This window comes from Equus caballus, chromosome 2 (assembly GCF_041296265.1).
Source record: "Equus caballus isolate H_3958 breed thoroughbred chromosome 2, TB-T2T, whole genome shotgun sequence".
Classification (NCBI taxonomy): domain Eukaryota; kingdom Metazoa; phylum Chordata; class Mammalia; order Perissodactyla; family Equidae; genus Equus; species Equus caballus.
The window spans coordinates 72,347,965-72,363,890 of NC_091685.1; the positions used below are offsets into that span (position 1 = coordinate 72,347,965).

The 15,926-nt window shown below is 38.3% G+C and overlaps 1 protein-coding gene and 1 non-coding gene across 15 annotated transcripts in view; one reads left to right on the forward strand and one right to left on the reverse strand.

Moving 5' to 3' along the window:
* Nucleotides 1-2,771: 2,771 nt before the first annotated feature.
* Nucleotides 2,772-2,901, reverse strand: LOC111772660 (small nucleolar RNA SNORA31). The gene has a single exon (XR_002806662.2). It is a non-coding gene; the product is annotated as a small nucleolar RNA SNORA31 (small nucleolar RNA).
* A 1,154-nt stretch (nucleotides 2,902-4,055) lies between these two features.
* The window catches only part of CBR4 (carbonyl reductase 4), a 105,720-nt gene continuing 93,849 nt past the window's right edge, over nucleotides 4,056-15,926 (forward strand). For all 14 annotated transcript variants that reach the window (XR_011436694.1, XR_011436695.1, XR_002806446.2 and 11 more), the window contains exons 1-4: nucleotides 4,056-4,532; nucleotides 6,954-7,074; nucleotides 7,826-7,962; nucleotides 10,480-10,614. Coding sequence is in view for 11 of the 14 variants with exons in the window: in XM_023636326.2 (XP_023492094.1) it covers nucleotides 4,391-4,532; nucleotides 6,954-7,074; nucleotides 7,826-7,962; nucleotides 10,480-10,614 (535 nt within the window). In the remaining 3 variants the exon portion in view is untranslated. The remainder of the gene's footprint in view (nucleotides 4,533-6,953; nucleotides 7,075-7,825; nucleotides 7,963-10,479; nucleotides 10,615-15,926) is intronic.

Genomic DNA, 15,926 nt, shown 5'->3' on the forward strand with positions numbered 1-15,926 from the left:
AATTTAATTTAATCATGCATTTCTTTTTAAACATACATAATCTGACAGTTCCCATGGGTCAGGAGTCTGCGTACCATGTAGCTGGATCCTCTGCCCACATCTCATAGACTTGAAGTCAAGGTGTTGGCTGATGCTGCAGTTGTCATCTGAGGCTCTGGGTCCGCTTTCAGCTCACTGATTGTTGGCAGAATTCACTTTCTTGCACGTGTAGGACTGAGTCCTTATTTTCTTACCAGTTTTTAGCTGAGGCTTGCTCTCAGCCTCTGGAGGCTGTCCCTCCCCATTAGCATGGCTGTTTGCTTTCTTCCTGGAGGTTAGCGGCAATGCTTCACATGCCTTGAATCCTTATTATGCTTTAAATGTCTTTAACTTCCTTCTCTGCCATCAGCCGGAGAAAATGATCTGCTTTTAAGGGTTTCACCTGATTAGATCGGGCTCACTCAATCTACATATTTTAAGATTAATTGAATTGGGATTTAATTATATCTTCAAATTCCTTTCACAGTGGTTCCTAGATTAGTGTTTGATTGAATAGGTTGGGGGTGGGGGAGGACTTTGAGGGAGGGTCATTTTTAGAATTCTGCCAATCATAATCCCCATAATGGAGGACTTTGTAGCTGTAGAAAGGAACAAGGGGAATCTTAGTACCCAGCTATGCAGTGATTGCCAACTATATTATCCTGAAAAAAGTCCCGTGTAGAACAATATTTATAGTGTACAACTTTTAGTATAAGATGGTGAAAACAGGAAAAACGTATGCATTTTCAATATTTTCAAAAAGAAAAAACGGAAGGATAAAGAAGAAATTAACAAAATGGCAATTTATAGGAGTAGGAAGAGAAACAGGGGCAAGAATGGAAGCTATACTTCTCTGAATATACCTGTTTTGTGGTTTACACTTAAGAACCACGTAAATGTTTTATATAATTAAAAGACAAAATTAAACAAAAAGAATGATAAAAAGAAGGAAATTTCTGAAAATTGAAAACAACCTGGTATCAAGTTTGTGGTGTAACTCCTCAGAGAAGAAATATTTCAAGTGCTTTTAAATCACAGTATTTTGACAGTTTGGGGATATATTTTAGGCACAAAAATCAACCCCATTAAGAAACCTTAAACTGCATTCAGTTTTCTTGTTGTCAATGTTAATATTTGTATCACTGAGTTATTTTTCCTTAATTTTTTTTTTTTGTGAGGAAAATTGGCCCTAAGCTAAAATTTGTTGCCAATCTTCCTCTTTTTTTTTTTCTCCCCAAAGCCCCGGTGCACAGCTGTATATCCTAGTTGTAAGTCCTTCTCGTTCTTCTGTGTGGGATGCTGCCACAGCATGGCTTGATGAGTGGTATGTAGGTCTGTGCCCAGGATCCAAACAGGTGAACCCAGGGCCACCGAAGTGGAGCATGCAAACTCAACCACTCTACCACTGGGCAGGTCCCCCCAATTTTTTTATTATGCTAAAATACACATAACATTTACTATCTTAACCATTTTTTGTGTGTGTGAGGAAGATTGGCCCTGAGTTAATATCTGTCATCACTCTTCCTCTTTTTGCTTGAGGAAGATTGCCCCTGAACTAACACCTGTGCCAAGCTTCCTCTATTTTGTATGTTGGACACCGTCACAGCATGGCTTGATGAGCGGTGTGTAGGTCCATGTCCAGGATCCAAATCTTCGAACCCTGGGCCTCCGAAGCAGAGCTTGTGAACTTACCACTGCACCACTGAGCTGGCCCCTATCTTCACTATTTTTAACTATACAGCTCACTGGTATTAAATACATTCATATTTTTGCGCAACCATCACCACCATCCCTCTCCAGAATTCTTTTCGTCTTGCAAAACTGAAACATTATATCCATTAAACAATAACTTCCCATTTCCCCTCTCCCCAGCCTCTGGCAATCACCATTCTACTTTCTTTTCTTTTCTTTTCTTTTCTTTTTTAAAGATTTTTGTCTTTCCTTTTTCTCCCCAAAGCCCCCTGGTACATAGTTGTGTATTTTTTCAGTTGTGGGTCCTTCTAGTCATGCCATGTGGGATGCTGCCTCAGCATGGCTTGAAGAGCACTGCCATGTCTGTGCCCAGGATACAAACCGGGAAAGCCCTGGGCTGCTGAAGCAGAGCGTGTGAACTTAACCACTCAGTCATGGGGCCAGCCCCACCATTCTACTTTCTGTCTCTCTGATTTTAAAGTACCTCATATAAATGGAATCATACGGTATTTGTCTTTTTGTGACTGGCTTATTTCATTTAGCATAATGTCCTCAAGTTTCATCCATTTGTAGCGTATTGCAGAATTTCCTTCCTTGTTTAAGGCTGAATAATATTCCATTGTGTATGATTTTATACCTATTTATAACCCTATAGCTCACATTTTCCTTATCCATTATTTATTGGTGGTCACTTAGGTTGCTTCCACATTTTAGCTATTGTGAATAATGCTCCTATGAATATAAGTGTATAAATATTGCTTCAATATGCTGCTTTCAATTCTTTTGAGTATATTCCCAGAAGTGGAATTGCTAGATCACATAATTCTATTTGCAAATTTTTTAATGGCTTGCTTTTAATTTAATTAGTTTTGACCCTTAAGCTTTTAAAAGTGGAATCAATCAAAAGGCAAGGGTGTAGGGGGATGATTTTCCAACACTTCTCCTGTAAACTCAAATTCTAGATTCTTCTTTGGAGTAAAACAGGCTCTTCACTGTTTACAAACTTATTTCCAAGTTGCAAAAGTTCTCTCCATGTCTTTCCCTCTATCATCATGTTTTTCTTTTATATTCCCTCATTCAATCTTGGCTGCCACAATCAGACAGAAACCACGAGGACACTTTTGTCTTGCATCTGAGGTGGAAACCTTAGCAGCAGACAGTAACTGCTCCAGGTCTGTCAAACAGACGCATTATTTTTAATTTTTTTGAGGAATCACCATATTGTTTTCCAAAGCCAGGTACCACTTCACATCCCCACCAACAGCGCACACGAGTTTCAGTTACTCCACATCCTCACCAACACTTTGTTGTTTGTTGTTGTTTTTGCTAGTAGCCATCTTAATGGGCGTGAGGTCTTACTGATGTATTTTTGTAAGCCATTTCAAATTCCTTTTGGATCTAGGTGGAATAAAAATAATGCTCAATTTGCTTACAGCCTGCCTGCTCTTCCCCTCCTTTTATTCAAACTACATCCAGCCCTCAAATCCAGCTTTCCCACGCACCCGTTCATTCTTCATTCATCTCCCTTTTCTCTGAGCTCTTGTGTTAATATAATTTTGCACTTTATTTTGATTTGGGGACTACTCACTAGTGTTTCATAAGTATTAGTCTTGTTACCCCAGATTGTGTATTTTTCAGTAGTAGCGACCATGGTTTATACTTTTCTGAATCCTTCAGTGCAATGATATGGTATCAAGAAATGCTTCCTTCTTACAGTGTCATTGTAACAAATGCTCAACTTCTACCTTATTAACTCTCAGAGCACTCAGCACATCCTACTTAGAACTGCAGGAACCTATTTTCGCGTGCAGCAGCTGACACTTGTTTTATCGATCCTGCAGGACTATTCAATCATTCAATTAACATTTCTTGAGCTCCTACATATAGTGTTCTTGAGAAGGCATCCACCTTCGCAACACCCCTTGTGATGAATGCTGACATCCAGGCGGGGTGAGGCCCATTTCTGCTGCAACTTGGGGAAGGGACAGGTAGGATAGGTTTTGGTGTGAGTCCGATACTTGGGGACCACTTCTTCAATAAGTAGGACATCTAGTCTCCAGCCAAAGACAAACCCTGGGTGAAAGGCAGATGCGGAGGATAGCGTATATTCTGGGTTCTAACTCAGGTGATCAGTTAGTCTCGGTTTGCCGGGGACCGTCTTCATTTTAAAACGGAAAGACCAGCATCTTAAAAACCCCGTTAGTTCCAGGAAAATTGGAATGGCTGGTCACCCAAGCTCTAATTCTAACTCCCACATCCCAAGGGGTACGGAGGTAACCCCCATTGCCCTCAGTACACTTCCGGCTGAGAAGCGCGCTCTCACTTTTTCCCCGGCCCCAGCGTCCAGACTACAATTCCCAGCATGCAGCGCGGCCCCTTCCACACAGTCCTCGGCCGCCCTGGCTCTTTCACGCCCGCGTCTTGGTAATATGCGGCGCCTGGGAGCCCGTGCGCGCTGACGTCGACGTGCTGACGCCGTACTCTTCGCGCTTCTTGCTGTTTTCCTTGATCGCCGGAGTCTGGCGGCAGGAGGAGGAGAAGAGTGACAGTGTTTTTGCGGCGGTTTGGCTTTGAAAAAAAGATCTTTAGAATGGCGTTGGCTTAAAAGCTCAGAGGGGTCTGGAAAGGGGCCTCCACTCCTGGCCCTCTTTCTTCCGAGTTTGCGACTCTCCGGTCCAAGATGGACAAAGTCTGTGCTGTGTTTGGAGGCTCCCGGGGCATTGGCAGGGCAGTGGCCCAGTTAATGGCCCGGAAAGGCTACCGACTGGCTATCATCGCCAGAAATCTAGACGTGGCCAAAGCCGCCGCCGGTGAACTCGGCGGTAGGTACCGAACTGGAGTTGTCCAGTTGTGTGGCTGCCGTCCAAGCGCCATACGCGGCCTCGTTTGTAAAACGAGCAGATCTGGCCTTTATGGCCTTGAGGTGGAGCATTTCGGCTTCCCGTGCGCTGGAGCGGTCCGCCCCGAGGAGCCTGCGGCTGGTGCACAAACCCGGTTTGTGCACGCGCCCGGTTTCCCGCAGAACGCCGAGGGCTGAGCTCTTGGGGTGTCCTTAGGACTTAGCAGTCTTGTGAGGCCCCATTAATAAGCACCCAAGTCCCTGAGGCTAGTGCTAGCCGTGAGGAGCTGCTTTGTTTTGGCGTCTGGAAGGAGAGAGCCACACAAGTTAACTGTTGCTACAGGGTAAAGGTCACCTCCGTGGCGGGATCCTGGGCGCCCAGAGGAGGCAGGGCTGGGCGCAAAGGCTCGCTTCAGTCTTGGTGAGGGCTCTCCTGGCCCGTGTTTTCTTGGAGACAATTTTGAGTACGAGGCGGTTTTGAGATATACTTGGTTTGTTTTACTACATCTATAAGGGCTTAAGTTAATAGATTGTTTTGGTGACTTACAAATGGACAGTTGAGGTTCGTTTTGCCAAGTTTTTATTGCACCTGAACTCCAGTTTTTTTATTAGTAAAGGATTAGTAATTGTTCTGCAAACTGAAGTCTGTTGATGGTAGGGAGAAATGGGATGTTTCAAAGATACCAAGACACCGCTATTTGTGTAGTTACTAAAATGGACAGTTGCACCTCATTTACTATCCGGGAGGCGTTGGGAAGAAGAGAGGCCTGCTGATGTGGCTGTAACCTCTAAAATAACATTATTGATTGGATTCACCACCCTAATGTTGACATGGGTGTAGCGAATGTTAGACTGAAAGAAAAGAACACATGTTATAGACCAGGGAGAATTTGAGTGACTGTCTTGCTGCTCCGATTCGTTGCCGTTATGTTACTGTTGCCCGGGGAAGAACTCACTACAGTTAAAATAGCAGATATTTATTTGGGCAGTTAGAATTGCAATTCGGGAGACACAGATTCAGGTAGAAACCCAAAATGGGCTCGGAGGAAGACAAGGCAAGGGTTTATAAAGGCACAAAGAGGTAAATTACACAGGATGTTTTGTAAAATTTGTGATTTGTGTTGGCAACAACTAACTTGTTCCCCCTATGAGATTGGTTGCTAAGGCCATCTCTAAGGCAGAAAGTTCTTACCTATGGGCGTAAGCATATTTCTTGAAAGGTGGAGATGCCAGTGGTGAAGCACAGTTCAAAAGTTACATTCCATCTGGGTAGTGGTGTTATGCGGGTACCTTAAGGGCCTCCCAGCCCTATTTCAGAAGCCTTGACACGTGTTACTCCATTTTGTCATTGCTGCTGACATTACTATGACAAAGGGGGTGAAAAAATGGTTCTTAAGGGGTCACCCCAAGCCATCAGTGTTTGCTGGACTAGATTAAAACCGTTGGTTGAGCTTTCAAAGGTTGCTGTGGACCCAATAAGTCAGATGAAAGCCAAGAGTGAGACATAGAGCATGCTTTTGAGCCTTTCATTTCCTTGAATTATGTGTTCTGTGAGCGATTGGTTTTTACCCAGAAAGTGTGACTTCTGGGATGACGTACTGTTTCGAAAGTCTTGGGGGGGAAATTTTAACATTAATGTATAGGCAGGGTCAGCCAGAAAATAAGCAATTGTTTAGTTTTTTAAAAAACTATCTTTTAGAGTGTTAAATGGTATATTATTAAATAGAGAATGCTTGCTTTGAAGTGTAATATTTTGGGTATTTAATCCGATCATTTAAAAAACGTGACCATTTAAAAAGAAAGGTTACAGTTTTTAGTAAAAAGTTTTTTTTCCCATGTTTTGTAGTTTTAGCCTTTTTTGCAGCTTTGTGCTTTGTCTCATCTCTCCTGATGGTCAGGCTTGAATAATAGTCATTATAATATATGTGCCATAGTGAAAAAAAGAAAAAGAAGCCCTAGAGTTTATGCTTAGCACCAGGAAACCAATTCAACAAATACCTAACAGAATGAGACATAAATTTCAAAAAAGGAATCTGAAACCCAAAAGCCTTGAATTAAGTAGCATGGGGTCAGTATCAAAGCTTTAAATATTATTAGATGAAACTTAAAAAGCATTATGAGCACAAAAAGACCCTCCCCTCACTTTTTGTTGATTAAAAAAAAGTTTTAAGATTTACGTTCTCTAGTATTACTGTGTTTCTCCCTAGGTGCCACCCACCCCCATCCCAGTTTTATTAGACTTAGTTCCATGAGAATAGGAACCCATGACATAATCTTCTTTTATCTCTAGGTTCTAGATTAGGAAAGGCCCAGCTCATCGTGGATGGTTAACAGACATGTACTGAATAATTTTTAAATTCAAGTTACAATTTACAAGTGATTCTAATCTAACTTTGTTGTGTAGGAGATCATTTGGCCTTTAGCTGTGATGTTGCCAAAGAACATGAAGTTCAAAATACCTTCGAAGAGATGGAGAAAAATTTAGGTCCAGTTAATTTCTTGGTAAATGCAGCTGGAATTAATAGGTTGGTCACAAATTTAAGTGCATTTCTAGTATGTCTTTTTTTTTCTAATGTCTTTGATTAGTATGAGTTAATACATTAATTAGCTTGTTTTATTTCCAGTTGGAAGAAAAACTCTCTGCATTTAAAATTTGGTCTGTCAATCCATCCATTCTTTTCTTTTGTGTTGAGATATAAAATAAGGGTACAGTTGGATCAGTTTTACCATTGTACTGTAATCAGCACACATATTGAGTGCTAAGTGAATTTCCAGCATCCCAGAATGCTCTCTCAGTTTCTTCCCTATTAATACTTCCTTATAGGTTACCACTATTCTGACTTCTGTCACCACATATGTTTTGTCAGTTCATGAACTTAATATTAGTGGAATCTGAGTGGATATTCTTTTTTTTTAACGTGAGTTTAGGATAGACTCTTTAAATAATATATTAATTTCCTTGCTAAACATGGCTCAGTATGACAGTTGCTTGGTTCATTCAAGCTATTGTGGCTACATTGCACTACTTTTAGCAGTTAGGAATATTTGCCACTCTGCCTAAGAAGGGGTAGGAAACTGGCTTCCAGGTGGATCCTTTCTGGCTTGTCGGTTGTTATTTTAGTGCGTCTCAAGCCAAGTTTAAAATGGGACTCTCTAGGTATTCTAGCTCAAATATGAAGCACTTCTTGTATTCCCCTTTCAGCTAAAATGTTATATATTTGACTTTTTTGGTTTATTTTATCCGTTTTGAATTTACATGCTCTTTTTTTTGGGTAGGGATAGCCTGTTGGTAAGAACAAAAACTGAAGATATGGTATCTCAGCTTCATACTAACCTCTTGGGTTCCATGCTCACCTGTAAAGCTGCCATGAAAACTATGATTCAGCAACAGAGGGGATCTATTGTTAACGTAGGTGAGTCATCATCTTTGTGACTTTATAACTATCTCATGGAACCATGAAAATATTTAATCGACTAATTTGGCATGTATTCACATGTGAAACTTGGATGAAATGTGTCTCTTTATTATCTATGGGAAAAGGATTTTATTAAATGATTAATGGGTAAAACAAGAATCACAAATTCACGTCCCTCTAGTGATCAAGCAGGTGTTAAATGAGTGACACCACCAGGTATTAGAAACATGACAGCACAAGCGACGTGATAAATGACAAAAGATGGCCAGCTTTGATGTCCAGAGGCCTTATGAAATGGCAGGAGCAACCACTGCCCAGATCCAGTAGATTGTTGCTGTGCACAAGTGTGGTCCTGTGTTTTGCCAGCTGTTTTGATTTTTTAAGAGAAATTGGACATCCTGATTTTTATAGGAAACCTAATTTTTAAAATAGACAAGGAAGTGAAAAATTTTAGATAGTGGGGGCTAAAAAATGATGTCTGTTGCAGTTGCATGGGTCAGTGGTAAATCTAAAAGATTTGAGAGGAGGTTTTTGTAAGGAAACACTTTGTCAATTTTTTAGGGGTAAGTAACTCCTAGTCTTCAGTTCACCTGACCTGTAGGTCGGATAAACCGTGTAGTATGTGCCTGTAGACCATAAAATGCGAAATGACTTGGCATTTTATTTCAGTTTCGTAATTTGAAAATAGTGGTATACCATTTGCCTTTTAATTTGTTTTTCTTTTGGTGAGGAAGTTTGGCCCTGAGCTGACATCTGTTGCCAATCTTCCTGTTTTTGCTTGAGGAAGATTGTCACTGAGCTAACATTGGTGTCAGTCCCCCTCTGCTTTGTATGTGGGATGCCACCACAGCATGGTTTGATGAGTGGTATGTAGGTCTGTGCCCAGGATCTGAACCTGTAAACCCTGGACCGCCAAAACAGAGCATGTGAACTTAACCACTATGCCACTGGGCCAGCCCCTACCTTTTAATTTTAAGTGGTAATACCTTGAAAGGCTACAAAAGGGGGATGCTGCTCTGTTAAAGCAAATGACCATATTCTTTTTAACATGGGAAATGGCTTTCCAATTCCAAGAATATAGAGTTTTTCTCTTTGAAAATGAGAAAAGGAAAGAATTCTGTGCTAATAAGTGTTAGAACATTTTGACATTTACCCTTAAAAATGGAAAAGATCGTATTTTCTTATAAAAGATTAGTAAAAGACTTGACCTTTGTCTTCTAATACAGCCAGATAATGATCTTGGGTTCTTGTAAGCTGGTATTTGGCATGGATATGTATCACCTGATAATGTGGGCTGTATTTATGTAACTCTAAAATATCCCCTAAATACATATATTTTAAAAACCCACGTCAGTCCTTTGCATACATGCAAATCTTTTAGAATTGTGCTAACAGTAGGTAAAAATAGATAATTGAAAATATTATTACAGAAAGGACTACTTTAAACTGCTAGAAAGTTCACTGATATTTCAGAAGTTACCACTTTTTGACCAGATAAACAATAGTGTGTGGCATAAACCAAAGCTTCCAAAAATTGTTTGGCTTTTCTTCCATGCCTGTATTTTTCTTTCTTTGTGTCTCTCCATCCTTTTCTCCCAAATTCCCCTTTCTCTGTTCACCTATATTTCATCTGTCTGATGTCTCTTTTTTCTCTGTGCTTCACAATTCCTTTCCTTTGTCATAACTGGCATATATAATAATATATAATGTAGATAAATATTTTAATATTTGATTTGTTGATTATAATATAAAGTGTTTGGAATGTTTTCTTTTTCTAAAATAAAATCACTTTTTCAAAAATTTTGTGATGTTCTTGATAAATTTTTATATCGTAAGCACAGGTCATTGGTGCAGAAAATTACTTCCCCACTTCTGTTCTGCAAGAATTTATTTGCACAGTTGATATTGGAGTTATAAATTATTCTTTCATATTCATATAAATGAGGCAACTCAAGAATCTTTAGTAGGCACTACAAGTTCACTGAAGATAAGTAAATTGGAATTTTACAAAAAGTTTATAAGCTTTGAAGCTTTGCTAATTTAGATTGCCAGTAGTTCAAAGTTAGTGGGCTTTACCTTCAGATGATCTGTTTTTGTAGATGGAAATGAGTACTTCTTTATGTCTGTGTTGTAGAATCATAAAATTAATCAGTCTCTACCTGACTTTTGGTTTTAACCTCTTCCTACTGGAAGCCTTTATAAATAGAATTTTCATCATGTCTGACCTACTCAGAGATGAGTGTGGGTTCCTTTCACTTAATGGATGAAGTCTCAAGCCCCCACCTGGCATTTGAGGTTTTTGTAAGCTTCTTTCCGATCTTCTTTTGTGTATATATCTGGAGCAGGCTCAGACCCCTAAGACTTACTACTCAAATGACAATGGTTAGAATTCCTAATTTTAGCAAAGGATAAGGTAAAATGGTTTGTACCATTTTTGTTTGTTTACTATAAATTATCTGAATATTCACATAACCACTTTAATTGGTTTGAATTTGCTCTCATTTTTTTTTCTAGGAAGTATTATTGGTTTAAAAGGCAATTCTGGCCAGTCTGTGTACAGTGCCAGTAAAGGAGGATTAGTTGGATTTTCCCGTGCTCTTGCTAAAGAAGTAGCAAGGAAGAAAATTAGAGTGAATGTTGTTGCACCAGGTCAGTGAAAATTCTTTTTCTATTAAAACATAATTTATGTACATTTATGGCTTTATACAATAATAGCAAAGATTGTTCTTGTGTCTGTAAGTGCATTGGCGCCATCGGGCACTTGTCAGAGAGGATCAGAACAGGAACGTGGAATCCACGCTGTTACTAAACTTGAGTAGTGAAATGCAGAAGGATGTGACTGTGTCCCAACAGGACTTACATGGCCACAGCTGGCCACACTGCCAGGCCCTGCACCACCCTCAAGGAAATGGCCAAGGGTAATTCCAGGCTGTTTTGTTGTGTAAACCGCTTTGCATTTTTTTTTACTAAATGATTACTCCCAAACTAAGAACCATAATAATGTTCTTATTTAAAAATCAGTTATAAATTAAGAACTCTTAAGAGCTGAATGTAAGGATTTCAAGTAAGTGGTGTAGGGGTAGGGGGAGAGTATTGGTAACATATATCCTGCAGTTGAACAAATCCAAATTGTATACCTTTGGAGAACTGTTTCCATTTGAAGTGTCCTTCTCTTCTTGAGACGTCCTGTTGGTTTACTGCTCACTGGGATACAACATTTGCTGATTAATTTAGACTTTGTGAACGCAGAACTTTCCAAGGAATGCATCCATTACCTAAATATATTTTATATATCTGTATTACAGAAACAATGTCTCTTTATATTTAAAGTATCTGGGGGCTGGCCTGGTGGTGTAGTGGTTAAGTTTGCATGCTCCACTTGGGCACCTTGGGGTTAACAGGTTCAGATCCCAGGCGCAGACCTGCACACCACTCGTGAAGCCATGCTGTCGTGGCACCCCACATACAAAAAATAGAGGAAGATTGGCACAGATGTTAGCTCACTGACAGTCTTCCTTAAGCAAAAAGAGGAGGATTAGCAATAGATGTTAGCTCAGGGCCAATCTTCCTTGCCAAAAAAAAAATAAATAAATAAATAAATATCTGAATAGCTCTATAGTACAATATGCTTTTAATAACAATACAAACCAGAGGAAATAAACAAGGATGCAAAGGTGATATCATTTGCACATTTCACAAAGCAATCATGTACAATAACTGATAGACTAATTACTCCAGAAAGTCAGTATTTAGACAGAAAAAGAATTGCCAGAAGTTATATAATGTTTATTTTCAAAATAGATAAGATGCGTTTCAGTGGATTTCATTGTACCCTAGAGAGCTACCCAGGATTTGTGTTAGAATTTTAACACAAAAATTCGATGGAATCTTTGTCCTAGCTTACTATAGATATTTAAGAATTGATTCCCTATATAAGAAAAGACATTTTATTTTGCTTCATTGGTTGGTTGTAAGAAAGTATAGGCTGAAGTAGACCGTTGCCACCTTTCCATTTCAAGTCACTAAGGGCTCCCGCTTGGACCGAAGAGTTGGTGTTGTATTTGGCGCTGATGTTGAACCAGCGGGGATCAGGGAATTGTCCAAATGTCCTGAGAACCCTTTTGCACTATAATGTGCTGCCTTCCCAATTCATTGTTTAGTCGCAGAGACTAGCTAAATTCAAGCATTCCAAATCCATAAACATTTGATAAATGACTATAATTTAGATACATCCATTTTTTGAAAAAAAAAAAATGAAAAAAGATAATCCAAAAGCTGCACTGTCATCTTGGTGCTGTTTTCTGCTTGTGTATGCTTTGTGCAATTTGATTGATTTTCTTGTTAACCTGGTTTAACTATATATAGAATAGATTGTTTGTGGTTTGGGACTGCTTGTATTTATTTACTTCCCTCTCGTTTAGGGATTGGAATAGTATGTGTAATGAAGAGTTAATTTCAGCTCATCATCATTTAAAAGCTGGATGGTTTCAGGGTAATGAAGGTATTCCTAACACATAAGAACTCATTCAGCTGACTCCCTGGAGTGTCTCCTATATGCAAGAAGTGTGCCAGTTTCCAAAATTACAAAAATGAATAAAATATTTCTGCCACAAGGAGATAAGTACAGTGGGAAAGACAGATATAAACAAATAATTTCAATGCATGTGATGAATGTAAAGTAGGGGTACGTATGTGATGCTATGGAAACGCTGAAGGAGGAATGCTTAATTTTATTAGAGTGAATTAGTTGCCAAGGCAACAGGCTAAATAGTGGGAATCCAGTTTGTATACAACGAGAGGTTTTATGAGTGTTCTGGAATTGTGTTCGTATAGCCTTTCTTAAAGATCTTACTTTCCAGTGTGATTTATACTACAGAAAAAAACCTCTTGCTGAAAGTGTGGCCGTTTAGTAAAGAAACCTTTATTTTATTTTGGCTGTATATATTTAGCAGATTTCATAGTATGAATATGTTTCATTGGTCAGAAGCACAGTGCAAATTGAAATAGTAGAATTAAATTGATTCTATAGAACTATTTAACTTTGTTTTAGATAGTAATTTCAGATTCTTCTCCGGATCTTTTAATAGAGCTGACAAACATCAGAATTAACAATATATCTCTTTTTATGTCAGTTTTCCTGATCACCTTCAAATGGAGTTTCCAGTTAAGGAAAACAATTAAAAAGCAATTCAATACAGGAAAAGTAAGGAATAAGGGAAATAATAAATTAGGCTGTCATCTGCTGCCTAATGTTGGTGACTTTTTGAAGATCAAGTAGTTGCTAAGTTTTGGTATTACTTTCAGTATAAAATAAATTTCTCATCATGGATAAATCTTGCTGATTGGAAAATATTAAATGTAAGAAACATAATATTTGATAAAACTGTAATGGGTACTTTACTTCAAAAAAGATATATGTTTTCAATAGATAATACAAACATATGGTACAAAATTCTAAAGTACAGAAAGACAGAGTGAAAAGTGAGTCTTCTCTAGGCATCCAGTTCTTTTCCTCAAGTGCAACCACTGTTAACTGGTTTCTTCTGTATTTCATATACAAGCCAAGAAAATGTGCGTATATATATATATATATATATAATTATATATATTTAAATATATTAATATATATTATATATGATTTTAATATATATAATTTTTTTAAGAAAACCCAAATTGTATCATATTATTCACAATGTTCTATACCCTGCTTTATTCATAGAACAATGTATCTTGGAGTTGATTCTATATTATTCTGTATAGAACTGCTTCACTTTTTAAAGTAACAGCTTTATGGAAGTATAATTCACTTACTATACAATTCACCCATTTGAAGTGTATAATTCAGTGGTTTTAGTATGGTCACAAAATTGTTCGATTACCACAGTACATATTAGAACATTTTCGTCATCCCCAAAGAAATCTCATAGCCATTAGCATTCGCTCCAATGCCCATTTCCCTCCAATCTTCCCAATACTGGCCATCACTAATCTACTTTTTGTCTCTATAGATTTCCCTATTCTGGACAGTTCATATAAGTGGAATCATGTAATATGTGGTCTTTTGTGACTGCTCCATCACTTTTAATAGCTGAGTTAAAAGACAATAATGTCTGTTTTATGGGTGTACCATAATTTATTTAGCCTGTTGCCTCTTGATAGGCATTTAGGTTGTTTCTGATCTTTTGCTGTTATAACTAATTATGCAGTGACAATACTTGTACATAATTTATTTTGCATATGTGCGACTATGAGTGTAATCCTGGGAATGAAAATGCCAAGGCTCAAAGAGTATATGCATTTAAATTTTTGACAAATCGTATCCATTGCATTTGTTTCTGTAGGGTACCTTAAGTGTTTTGCTCCCTCTCCACCTTTTTTTTTTTTTAAGTTGAAGAGCTTCTATGTTTACTACTTGGAGAAAATCTTGTTGACAAATGCTTGCATAAGTTTGGTCGTTACTCAAAACAGGTGTTATTCCAGGTGCTCTTATGTGCTTTTTGATATGGAGTTGATTTTTCACACCACTTCCCTATACACTTTTACAAACATAATATTAAGACATACAAATTTGTTCTGGTTAAAATCTTGGTCTTAGGACCAGCCGCATGGTGGCCAAGTGGTTAAGTTTGCGTGCTCTGCTTCAGCAGCCCGGGATTTCGCTGCTTCGGATCCTGGGTTTAGACATGGCACCGCTCATCAGGCCATGCTGAGGCGGTGTCCCACGTAACAACCAGAAGGACCTACAACTAGAATATACAACTAGATACTGGGGGTGCTGTGGGGAGAAGAAGAAGAAGAAAAGAAGATTGACAACACATGTTGGCTCAGGCGCCAATCTTTAAAAAACAAAAAGTGTTGGTCTAGTTTTTGGCAGCAGCCTTGTTTCTTCTTCCTTAAAAAAGTATCTGGGATTATGTTAATTCTTTCTAGGTCCTAGAAATTTATACTAGGGAAGGGACGTCTGAGCTGGTGGATATATCAAATATTGCACATCCTACAGTTGTTGATACTGGTGATGTGCTAAAATCCTGATGTCTTATTTAAATATAAAGTCTCTGCTGTGTATAAAAATGTTCAGAACTAAAATAGTGACCTATTAATATGGAAATGAGATGCTATTTCTTTATACTAAATAGCTACCCAAAAATGGATAAAGGAAATACATTTCCTTTAGAGTTTACTAAACATAAATTCTCATTAGACAAGAACCATGCGCTTGCTTTTATAAGCCAGAACATCCCTGTTCCTAGAGTTCATATTTTTTAAAAAATATGCTGAGTGTGTTGTCATGTATACAGAACTAAAGTAGAAGTCTCTTTATTCTAAGTTAGTTGGGCCCCTGTCATTTCAGTTATCTGTGTATTGGTTTAAGGAGTGATAGTTTTGTAGCCAGCTAGAAACCTCCACCTGTCCAACAAGTGATCAGTAATAACATCATTTGTTGGATAGTGGCACCTACTGGTAGTTTGTAATTTTTATAGCCCAGCTTGAAAGGCACTGTAAATATATATGTAGTAAAATGAGGAGTAGAGCAAAATTTCCAGAACTTTACAAATAAAGTGAAAGAATGCTACGGAACAGAGTTCTGTGGGGCCAAGGAGAGAGAGCACAAACTAGAAAGCAATACAAGAACAAAGATGGGGGTGTGGAATGTTTAAGAACTGCTGATATCTCTACTCAGGTCTTATGATATATGACCTAGAATCCAAAAGACTGTTTGTATGTAGTGCCTTGGTTGACTATAAATATAAATGTGAATGTAAATATAAATATGAATAAATATATTCCTAAGTGAAGATCATGTGGTACATGAGCTATAGCATAAAATGAAGTTTGGTAGAGCCTGGAGTAATTTTATCATTAGATACTAGCTTCACATTTTTTATTTGATTTCTGATAAATTAGGAGAAGATATATATGAATTTTAAAAAGCTGCAGATGGGTTTTTAGGGCAGTAGAAC